At 40.0% G+C, this 12,273-nt stretch overlaps 1 protein-coding gene across 2 annotated transcripts in view; it reads right to left on the reverse strand.

Annotated features, from left to right (window-relative positions):
* Positions 1-12,273, reverse strand: part of rhpn2 (rhophilin, Rho GTPase binding protein 2) — a 33,453-nt gene continuing 21,180 nt past the window's right edge. The window contains exons 8-15 of one of the 2 annotated variants that reach the window (XM_065953169.1): positions 10,109-10,296; positions 9,820-9,976; positions 8,002-8,121; positions 7,640-7,834; positions 7,123-7,169; positions 4,469-4,615; positions 3,216-3,371; positions 1-2,660 (exon numbers count right to left, since the gene is read on the reverse strand). In XM_065953169.1, coding sequence (XP_065809241.1) covers positions 2,400-2,660; positions 3,216-3,371; positions 4,469-4,615; positions 7,123-7,169; positions 7,640-7,834; positions 8,002-8,121; positions 9,820-9,976; positions 10,109-10,296 — 1,271 coding nt within the window. In that variant the 3' untranslated portion in view covers positions 1-2,399. Of the gene's footprint in view, positions 2,661-3,215; positions 3,372-4,468; positions 4,616-7,092; positions 7,170-7,639; positions 7,835-8,001; positions 8,122-9,819; positions 9,977-10,108; positions 10,297-12,273 lie in introns of both variants that reach the window. The other variant, XM_020654243.3, reaches the window with a different exon arrangement.

The following is a 12,273-nucleotide window of genomic DNA, read 5'->3' on the forward strand; positions in this document are numbered from 1 at the left end:
TAGTGTTTTGACCCCTTCTTTTATTGATACTTGCTTTTATGCACAAGACACAATGCATTCATACCACAGTTGCTATGTAGCAAAAAGTACACAGAAACAAGCAAAGGAAACTTAAAACCTATTGAAGAAAAGGTACCATAACCCTCTGCATATACATCAAGGCATTCAGGATCACTAAGCACTGTAAAATGCTTAGAAAGATCTGTTTCAGCTTAATCTGTGTTTGTACACACGCCACTGTTAGCACACTTAGTTAGCACACTTAGTTAGCACTTAATAATATTAATTACGCACGTGATATTTTCCTTCATGATTTAGCATAAATGGCACTTAAGACACTATCATAGGTAAACAGAGACAATAAAGAATGTTACATCTTCTCAGTTATTACATCTCAAAATATCTTTACAAAGACAACATGTACCAGATTATAAATTCACCAAAGGATTAAGCAAGGCTAGTAAAATACATTCCTCCAAGAAACCAACCAAGAAATCCAACGTGCAAATATTCACAACTTGACCATTCACAAAAAAAAGAATCCTACAATTTTACAAGTACATATTTATATTTTTTGTGTGTATTTTTTTTAATATCATAAATAATTTGATTATCAAATGTGTATAGGAATCTACTTTGTAGATAAAGAGATAGTCCAACACGGAAAAGTGTCAGTTAAATGTGGGATTTGACTATGATGCAGACAAAACCTGACTGTGGACTTTGATCAAAGTCACTGTTGGGTGACCGGCTATCGCTGGTCTGTCCACATTCTTCCCTTCTGGAGACGAAACAACCTTTAACTACATTTAGATTCACATTAACAGAGCGACACAGCATGTTCTTCTTACAAATGCACAAACTGTGACAGAGGGAAAGAGGGACAGAACAGAGTAACATGAGTCAGGATTGTAGATGATACAACCGCGCATATCAAGGACATGGAGGCATTTTGGTCTGAGAGGCACAACTGGTGCAACAAGCAAACCGAAAATACCAATGTTTCCATTTCCACTGTTTCCCAGCCATGACATTCAACACAATCATAATCCTAAAAGGCTGTCTCACAAATAGAAAGTGACATTTATACATAACTATGGTATATGTATGATTTTTTAGCAGCTTATTTAAACACTCCCCAGACAAACAACTATACAACCCAGTTGGAGATCCCTCAATCACAACATACTGCAACAAGGTTCATATCATCTACATGTCTGTTTAGAAAAAAACATGTACAGCAACCTTGAAATCTGATCAGTATCCATAGATCATGACAGAATCCTTTACATTAAAAGTATGAAACAGACACAGATAACAGAACTGCACAGTGCACATTTACATCAGTACACAATGGATCTAACAAGGGACTGCTTAAGCCACAGCTAAATTACCCCCTTGCTGTTGAGTAATACCCCCGTCGCTGGGTGTGTTTGTTCAACTTTGTTTTTGTCCCTCAATTTGTCTGGAGCATTTCTTAAAGGAAACGCACTAAGAAGACAGCTTGACTTGTCTGTGCTGAGTATTTACAAACTTGAATGATAACTGGTGTGTTTTTCCAACAGTGCAGCTGTACTGTGCTGTGCACATAGACTGTATAGAAGAAGTGGAGATAGCCTCTTGGATTTGAAAAGTGAAGCCAATGCTGAAATGACTTAAACCTGCATCTTCTTTTTTTATAATGGCCAGCAGGGGAAGACTCCTTTAGTTGCTAAATGAAGTGCAAAATGATTTACCTGAATTTACATTTTCCTATGCAGTTGAAGTGCAAATCACTAGTTTCAAATCTCATTTTAAAACAGCACGACATCAATTTGGAAATTATTGACTAATCTAGAGTATAATTTACATTAAAGTAGGGTTTGCTTCTGGATGTTGCTTGCTGTGATTGACAAGTAGCTACCACAGAGACCTGTCACCAAGGATTAAGACTTGACAAAACCTGTTGTCAGAACATGGTCATCTCTAGTCTGAAAAATAACAAGTGACAGTCGGACAGTGATAGTCACAATGTGAAATTTGCGGCCTCGAAGGTGGATTCTAAACCAATGGGTGAGTCACGTCTACTTCTTTTATACAGTCTATTGTTGAAGGCATACTGGAATGGTACATTTTTGTTATGGTTATTTTTTGGTGTACAATCTCGTTCACTGAACTGTGCTGTGAAGGCGCCCATCTACCAACAAAGGCACCTGCATATAAACAGTATTTGGCACTGCCACTTTCTGAGGTCGCTGTTTGCAGTGTTATCATTACACTGGGGACTTAACAGCTATACACTACTGTTGGGCACCGGTGCTGTACCATCGCAAGAACAGGTCCAGTATGGGAACAGCACAGTACAGTACACAGCCATACAAGGCTTGATCTGCGTAGACAGTGTTCAGTCTGCAGCAAGCTCAGTAGAGGGCGCTGTCATTGTTGTAGGAGCTGGAGCTGGGGAAGGTAGGGCAGGGTTTGTTCCAGGGAAGAGCTCCGGAGTTATCGGCTGTGGGGAGGCTCAGGGTGCTGGCGCTCTTCAGCTTGTTCTTCAGACCCCAGCTGATGAAGGACAACTTCTTCGATACTTTGCGAGACTTCTTCTCGTCGTCATCATGGGCCAGGCAGATCATGGAGTAGGTCTTAGGCAGATTCCCACAGAAAGTGGCACTCTTGGTAGGCTGCAGAGAGACGGACAGTGACAGTTAGTGGAAAGAGGCAGAAAGTGTTTATTTAAAAAGGTGTTTGGACAGGTGTTGAGGTCAAAAAGTAAAGACTTAATAAAGACATTTTTGTAAAAAAAACCTTTTTAGGGGCAGGAGGCATTTTTGCCTTTATTGGATAGGACTACTGAAGAGAGACAGGAAATACTGGGAGGAGAGAGAGTTTTGGATGTCATGCAGCAAAGGACCGAAGTCAGATTCCAGATAAACCAGAATTTCCCACAAGGATTAATTATGTACTATAAATTAAATTAAAATAAAATAAAAATATGACCTGTCCTTGACTCTTCAGTCAACCTGTTTACATGTCCTTAACTTTATATGATCTATGCCCTTATATTTAGTCATAGTTAGTTATCATGGACATGATGGTTGAAAGAAGAAAAAGCAGGAAAAACCTGAATTCAGTGAAGAAATCTGTATCAGATTACTTAAAAGGTCAAATTTCTAGACTCCAAGACTATTTGAGCTATCACTGTTTGTCAATAAGGAAGTAAAGAGAGCATGGTGTACCATTTGGGCGTTGTTTTCCATAATGCTGACAACCTGCATGTCAATCCCTTCCTCGTTCACGTCCTTCAGCAGACGCATCACCTCACCCACACCCATCCATTTACAGTCTGTGTCACCCACAGCGACGATGTAGTCGCCCTCTTTCAGACTGTCAGCCTGAGAAAAAAAAATGACAGAAGAAGGAACAAGGGTTAACAAGGAGGGCACTGGGATGAGATGTCCTCATACTGCAGCAGACTGGGCAAATATTTACAGCTGTACATTTGTTTAAACGGAGGCCGGGTCAGGTTCACCTACTTTCCTTCTACATCCTGGAGAGAGCCAGGATCAGCAGAGAAAACACTGAGGTTGATCCCAAACACGAACATTGTCAAATGTGTGTGTGTGTGTGTGTGTGCCAAAGCACAATTTTCATAGCTATGGGAAGTCTGTCTGATCTACATGAGCTCAGCTATTTCTGTCTGATAAGTTGACCAGAGGTCGACAACAATGGAGAATGAGTCCTGTTGGACTCAGAATTCAAAGTTATAAAGAGTTTGGCCCAGTTTGACTTGTGTAATTCCACTAATCTTTTTCTCTCCATAGCCTGCAGAGCCTAATAAGAGTCTGCTCTTTGTCAGCACCACTTAATGAGCTGTCAGACTTAAAAGGATTGCATGGACTAAATACTCTCTGATTCTTAATTAAATTAGTAGCCAGAGTGGCTGCAGAGGGGGGGGGGGGGGGGGGGGTTCCAGACATTCTTTGTGACTGAATCCTGCAAAGGCTTTCTGAGAATTACTTTAATTTGCACTTTGAAATGTTATAATCAGAGAGCAGGCATGCCTCTAATTTCAGTTCTCTGTTTGTCCTGTGTTAGTTCTCTCTGCATGGAAATCCTTTGGCAGTGATAGACTACAGAGAAAACTATGAACTTTGGAGAGACCAAAAAAAGCACAGAGAATGGTCCATTAAGTATGTTTCATTGCTAAAAAAAAACATAGTTTGTACATTTTTTAAGAGCCTCATAATAATGGACAAACTGGCTTGCCATTCATATGAAATTGCAGATGAATCAGGTGGAGCATGAGTTAATAAAATGAGTTAACTTTTATCGTAGTGCAAAAAAAGCTATTTTTATTATTAGTCTAAATGATGATGTTTGCTGTCATGAACTACGTATTTCAGGATCCTTTCAAGTTTCTTTAGATCTATTTTCAAACCAAACTCGAATGAAAGGTGAAGATAATTTGGAGTGATATGCTTTAACTCACAGCAGCTGGGCAGAGGGGGTCCAACGAAACCACCTGGACAGGTGATTCTCCTTTCAGGGTGAAGCCCAGGTCTCTGTCCTCTGGGCGGAGTCTTATTGTCCGCGGGGCCGTCCACCGCTGCTTGGCTGAGAAGACTGACAGAGGACCCTGAGAGGAAGCATTGTAAGGATGGCGGGGTCAATGTGGCTGCTGGATTTCATCAGTCAAGAGGGCAACATTCTCTGGTACATTCAAAGTTTCACATTTTAAATTAGAAACAAAAAGCCTTGTGACTTCTTGTAAACAAAGTCTAAATATATAAGGGCTCTAAGACAGTCGTGAGGCCCGAGAGCAAATTCAAATCATCAATCTCTCTTTAACTTGTTCCTCTGAGTTACCAAGTAAATGTTTCTTGTCTTTTAGACTTTAAGGCCAGTCACACATCTTTATGAAAGGCACTTAGCACGTGTGAAGTAAACAAAGTGATTCATATAGGAAAACACTGTCAACACGCTAACAATGATTGTTGATATATAGTATCTAAATATCTGGACAGTCATGACACAAATATCACTTTGACTTACAGTTACTCAAATGTTTGATTATTACTATACTTTATTCATCCCAGTGTCAATTAATAAGCAGCAGATGCAGAAGCACAGTAAAAGAAGTTCAAGTACAGAGAAATAAATATCAGAGTAATGACTAACAGTAAGGTTTAAGTAACAGTGATTATCATAAATGTAAATATCAAAGCTGCGCTTTTAACAGACTGATTGATTGAGTGGAATTAAGAAAGTTAAAATCTGTTTTAATCATCTTGAATCACTGAAGCTAAAAGTGAAGTCAAGAATGTACTCATTTGTGAAATACTCACAAATATAGTAAATTATCTAAAAAAATATTGTGTTAATGCACACATGTTTTTATGACTAAAATAACTTAAATTAATACTTAGTACAACATGGTACCCCTTAAATGTATCTTCAAATCTTACAACAACAATAATACTCCAGTTAGTAGCCTGGGCTTTTAAACTTAAGTTTTTGAAATGATCCTGTCTTTATGTGCGACTCTCTACCAAAACATCCTGACAGTCATCTCCTTAGTGAATGTATAAAGGGATGAAGCAGGGTTTGTGTCTTTTCACTGAAACAGTCAAATATAGCTAGGTGGGATTTTAATCCAAATTGCAGCGGCTCTTAACAAGAACAAACTGATGTGCCCATATCGCTCTAATTTTAGCATCCCTTCACTGGCTGCCTGATGATTTTAGAACTGATTTTAAGATTATTTTCATTACTTTTAAAGACACAACATGGGCTGCCCCCTTCCTTCTTTTCTGAGCTTTTAACCCCTTGAACGGAGGAACCAGGACGCAGGCTGAGATCCTCTGGCAGTGATCTGCTGGCTGTTCCAAAGTCCAGGCTGAAAACTAGAGGGGGCAGGGCTTTTGCTGTCAGAGCCCCCAGACTTTGGAACAGCCTGCCAGAGGAGATCAGACACACAAAGTCACACCTTTATTTTACTTTTCTATAGAAGACATTCTTTCATAGAAAAGCTTTTATTCTGTCTATTTTGTAATCTTTTATTCTATTAGTCTGCTTTTATAGTCTGTTTGTTTTACTGCTGTTGCTTTTATATTTCCTTTGCTTTTATTGTCTGTTGGAAAGCACTTTGTTACATGCATAGAAAAGTCTTATACAAATAAGTATTATTATTATTATTATTATCAAAGTCACAGAGACGCCTAACACCTCTTGTCAACTGTTTGCTTGTGAGATTTGGTCTCAGAGGATGTGGACCGTTCCAATTTCAGTTATAACATTTTAAGGCTGGAAAAATATCTTGAGAAGGCGACTTTCTAAAGTCTTCAGCCTTTGGTTGTTGTTGTCTTTATGCATGCACACACATCCTTTTAGATTTTTTGTAGCACATCACCCTAAATGGATCTCTAGCTACCACACACTGTAAACATTTATGAATTTGTTAGGCTGTCCGTTTATGTCGACAACCTTTTTTATATTTTACTTTTCAAGGCCATGCTATATAAGTGCCATGCCACTTAACTTATCATACAGTCCACAGAGTGATACGACCATATCAAATCTTTTTTTGCAGCAGGCAAAACTAAATTGTGGCATTTGAATTTACATGTGAATGAGATTCATCTCCTTTATGTCTGAGTCCTCTGTTTCATTTTTATTTTAAAGTTTAACTGGCCTGTTGTTTTGATCAGGTCTCCCTTGGAAATGTTTGAATCTTTGAGGACTTGCAGGATACATAAAGGTTTGATTAACACAATAAAAAAAATAAGAGGATGCCTTCTCCACCAGCCATCACCATTATAACCAACCCGGGATCAGAACACCGCTGCCCATGGTTAGTGTTAGTTTTTGCATTTGTTGTTTTGGATGAAAGTCCAGGAGGCTTTGGAAATATAATAGAGGTTTGGATCGGCTGCTGCTCAAATGTACCAAAGCTTCCAGGAGACTCACCCTTGGTTGGTTGTATTCAAAAATAGCAAACACTCTGTTGTTAAAAGATGTCTTAAACACAAGTCCAGAGCTATTTCATGAATAAACCAACCACCATGTACAGACAAAGAACAATGTGAGTGGAAAAATATTAGTAACCCCACATACCAGCCGCTGGAAGAAGTCTGTGACTTTCACCTTTGTGGCAGCAGGAACCTCCATCTCTGCTTTGTGCTCTGTTTTAGCTGGAAGGAGAAAAAAAAACAAAGATGTCATTCTTCAGTGTTTACTGTCACAAACCGCACTTCAACTGTTGCACTGCAGAGAGCTGGGCGGGGAGTTAGCAGTGTAAACATTACATCATTTGTACCTGGAATGAATGTCACGTATCACATGTGACTGCAGCAGGTGCAGTACACAACTCAGATGCCTTTTTAATGAACTATACCCAGAGAGACAAATCTCAAAGAGGAGCATGTTGGCCCCCGCTGTGTGTGGTGACTGTTTGTTGTGGTGACACTAAGGAGACTTGTTCATTTCCATGTCAACCACCAAATGAATCACCTCAGTGAGGCTTAGTGGAAATGCAAATGAACTTCATTGTTCAAATCTCAACTCGACTTTATTTGTAAAGCACTTTCATATGTAAAAGCCCAAACTACTGCATGCTATCTTCTCTTCTGGTGAACAGGACATTAAATCATTTGAGACTCACAGATGATGTCCGGGGCCTCCGTGTAGTCAGTGAACTCTTCTTCATTTTCATTTTCCTCAAACTTTTGGAGCGAGCGCCCGAGGCTGGCTTTTAAAATTTCCTGCAGGATGTCCATCTTGTTCAGGTGATGGCACAAACCGTAGATCCTCAGGGCCTCCTCATGACCCAGGATGGCCCGGCGGATGTGTGCTTTACCTGAGGGAAAGGTGGAAAAAAAATCAAGGAGGCAAGCACAAAGAGGAAGAACAGAGGAACAGGAGAAGAAGGAGAGGAGAGTGACAGAGATGCAAATTTAGAGATGGGTCTGGTGTTATTTTGGTGTTCGACCTTCTGTTGCTTTCGGCCTTTGCGCTCACTCTTACCGATGCGTTTACGTTCCTCTTCGTTTTTCAGGATGTCCAGAGGGGAGCGTCCCTCAGGAAGACGATCATACACCTGGGACAAAGTCTTCTCTTGCTGGTCCTCATCATCACTGGGACCCACTGAAGACACACAGAGCAAGAAGATCAATGTTAATCAATATCAACAGAAAATAGAACTCCAGCTTCCCGTTGACATTTTGGGGTTGGTACCAGTATAGTGAGTGAGATATGCACCGAGTATCATCATGGTGTGTTTCAATTCAGAATCTTTCTGTATCTCTACATCGTTGCACATATGGAAAAACCTAAAGACTGAGTCTTAATAAATATTTGACTAAAACAATTAAGCATGTCCACTCTCAGGGTTTGGATGAAAAAATGGCTGTCATTCCTGGAATGTATGAAGTGATGCCATGATTGGTTGGATTGTAACAAAAGGGAAGGTAAAAGATCATCAGAACTTGGCTTCCCTTGACCAGCGTGCTTTGGACAGTTCAGAGCGTTATTTGCCATGTTTGTGGTTAATTTGTTGACAACAGCTCTCTTTATTCTGCCCTGTTTCTGGCCTGGGTCCTCTCTTTACAGCTCTGTGGTTAATTGCTCTAATTCTCCTCCCTCAAACAGGAATCTGTTAACGAGCTGCCAAACTTGAAGCCGCATCGCTCCGTTGTGCCTCTATTGAAACTTGTTGCCTTCATAGCATGGGTAAAAAAAAAACTGGAAAATCCACAGTAAAGCTTACTAAAAACTGCTGTTTTAATTCGCTTTTCAGTTTGATCCCCCTTTCATTTAAGTGTTATGGGAAAAAAAGGAAGGAGAAAATACTCCAAATAGAAATTGCATAATTTTAATCCACAGCATTTAAATCTTTTGAGCTAGTAAAATACTTACATTTTAAAAAATGAATATTTTTGGAAAGTAGATAACAGTTGAAAACCATTAAGAACTGTGACGGTAAAAGCAGGACTGGGGGATGAAGTCCCTGACTCATGTGGACGACGTATGACGGCTACATAACTCCAATCCATCAGCAACCTAAAGAAGTCTGCAATCATTTCCAAAAAACTGTTTTTTTCCACTCCCTCTTACTCCATCTTAGTCGATCTTTACCAAGGTACAGTAGCTGTGTGTGTGTGTGTGTGTGTGTGTGTGTGTGTGTGTGTGTGTGTGTGTGTGTGTGTGTGTGTGTGTGTGTGTGTGTGTGTGTGTGTGCGTCCGTGTCTTTAAATAGCCGTTATGTAAGAGCTCTGTGGCTGACTGTAGATGGGTCCAGCCTTTGGACATGGCCAACCCAGTGCCGTACAGAACTCTGAGAGCAGGATCTGTTTTTATAGTCTGTTTAAAATCATGCAGCCGAAGTTGTCTAACAAACATCCCATAATTGTTTTACACACCGTAACAGACAATGGTTGATTATAACAAGAGAGAATAGAATTGACATTCAACTCCACCTTTTAACCAAACATTTCTCAGGAAAAGTTGGATGTATTTAAAAGAAAATTCAGTATGCCTGTGAATGACGTGTGTGTTTTCATTTGGCATCAAGAGCACCAGTGTGCCTGTGACAGACATGTTACATGCAAATGAATGCAAAACTCAAGAGTCCAGCAGTTCAACAGGTCTGCATCACTTAAGCAGAAACATGTTTTGTATGCTTGTTCATGACACCTAATTTGTGTATGAATATGAAAGGATGAATGTTGACACATAGTGTTAAGCACTTTAAGTTTGTCAGATCATTTTTTTTTTTTTGGTAAGGAGTTGATGTTCTGCCTTGAATTTGTTCATTGGTTGTTATTTTATTAAAAATGTTCTTACACTGGTGGTCCAGGAGCGCTGAGGCCACAAAGTAGTGTGCCATGGAGCGGTAGTGGTTGGTTTTCACTTGTGACATGGTGGACCAGAAAAACGGCACATTGTCTTTGATTGGCGTCTGGATCATGGAGTGGTGGACTTGATCGTAGAGCTCTGAGACCTGCAGGAAGTAGAGTAGGGCAGAGTTACTGACAGGTCATTACAAGCAATGATGTGGGTTTCAAATCACTCACAGAAGTCAGTTGAAATAAAGAGCCTCTATGGACTGTGTGCGCCGGGTGCAGCTGTTTACCTTTGCTGCCTCCTGAGCCATTTTCATGAGGGAGGAGAACTGGTTTCTGATCCCGGGCAGAGCCGTTTTCTCAAAGAGACACTCCTGAGCCTGAGCGAGCATCATGCGGATCAACATACTGAGCATGGCTGGACTCATGTCGTAGCTGGGAGTGTGGGTGAATGTCTCCTTCAGGTGGTTCAGGGTCCCTAGGGGGAAAGTAAAAAAAAAACAATTGACTCCAAGGAAACAATAATAATCTACAGTAATTCATCATTCAGATTGGTTTGGAAGTTTTGTGATGAAACACTTTCCACAAGGCTTCTATATAACCTTGACAATCAGATTAGTAGGCATACTTTTAATTCCCTGTGTACAGTGAAGTGTGGGGTTTATTTTTCACCAAGAGGCCTTCTCATGTAATCAGCACAGAAACCTCACATCAGGGAGCGCTGATAGCCTAGTGGTTATGTCGCACGGCCCATGTATAGACGCTATAGTCCTTATTGCAGAGACTATATTGTACTATTCCTAATAGGCTGTTATTATAGTTAATGTTTGAAATCTTTGGCTGGAGAACAAAATTAAACAGATCTGGTTCTTCAGCTTGCCAACACTCTAACTTAACTTACATTTTTTAAGGTCCCATAAAAATAAGCCAATGATAAAATGTACAATTCAGCATTTGATCATCAGTATCAGAATTAACAAACAAAACCCTTTAACTTAGTAAACACTCCATGAGGTCGACAGGCTTCTTCCAGCTGTTGGCTAATTTCTGCTGCGAAAATCTAAACATTATCTTCCTGACACTGATAATATTTTAAAGGCACTGTTATTCCTTTGTGATAACGTCTTTTTCACAAATGTTAGCTTTGGTGCTGCTTCATTTAAACCATGAATCCCATTTCTGCAGCACTTGTCGATTGCATTGAAAACGTGGAGATTAAATATTAAAGGATGTTCAACAGACAAAGGTTTACCATTTTTACAGAACCTATAGTGCAATAATTATTTTAGGAATTATGTATAACTTTCATCTAATGCAGCCCAAAGCAGGATTGCCTGTAGCCTCTGAATTTCTACAAACTAGCCCTAGGGGTGCTAGTACTCCCTATTTGAAAAGTCTTCTTCCTTTCCTCAGGCCTCTTGCCATCGCTTCAGAATCCAGCACGGGAGTAGAACTTAACATCAATGCCTGTGTGCTTCTTTCAAACTGAGCCAAAACACAAACCTCTTTAAATTACATTTTCATGTTCGATGGGGGATACAAGACATCTGCATTCCAGCTGAGAACGCCTCCCTCTTATTTTACAGATTAAAAACTTGGCAGCAGAGTCTTGCAGACAACTTAATAACAGAGGACTGGTCTTCCTCTATGGTTCTGCCATTGTTGACTGTCTCCTCCCATCCCCTGAACCTCCTATGTGTTTCAGGCTCAAAGGCACTGCAGCAGCCCTTCTGAAACTAGGTCACTCCTCACAGCTGAATGTATTACCAGCTCTTTAAACTGGTGACAATGTTCCTCATAACTGCATCATTATTTGACTTTGTACAAGTCTAAATTATAGCCTTTAAAAGCAACTGAACTCAAGCCAAGACCTGTTCAAAACTGTAATTACGCTGCTATCTTCCTCATACTGACAAGTCATAATTCAATCAATCCTGTCTGAGCTTTCGGAAACCTCAGAGGGGAGAGAAACCAGTTCATATGACGGCTGATCCTCTGGAGCTCCGCCACATGACAAGAAACCAGAGAAAAAACATTCACTGCATCGTTCTCTGTGGTGAAGCAGAAGTCACAGTGTGGAGGCTGGCACGTTCTTCTTTTGCACCAGTATGCTTTTTCTTAGTTTTACATGATTAGAATAGGTGTGTAAGGCAAACACCACACCCCTTTGCTCAATATTGAGAGTCTCATTTACGTATTACCTGCTTTACATGACATCAGCCTTAGTGAAATGTGATGACTTTACTTTATATTCTCAATAATCATGTTTGTCTTTTTCTCTCTATCTACACGTGCTATTTGTGATCCCTTTCTATCATAGCAGACTTAGTAAGACTCCCATTATTTATCATTTGAAAAACCGAAAACAAATGTATTGGATCACAGATAAACCAGGTTGTATGACACATTTTCAGATGTATAAAGTAGTGTAATTTATCTGCTGGTTAGAAGAGGT

The sequence above is a fragment of the Labrus bergylta genome, chromosome 3 (genome assembly GCF_963930695.1).
Source record: "Labrus bergylta chromosome 3, fLabBer1.1, whole genome shotgun sequence".
In the NCBI taxonomy this organism is placed as follows: Eukaryota; Metazoa; Chordata; class Actinopteri; order Labriformes; family Labridae; genus Labrus; species Labrus bergylta.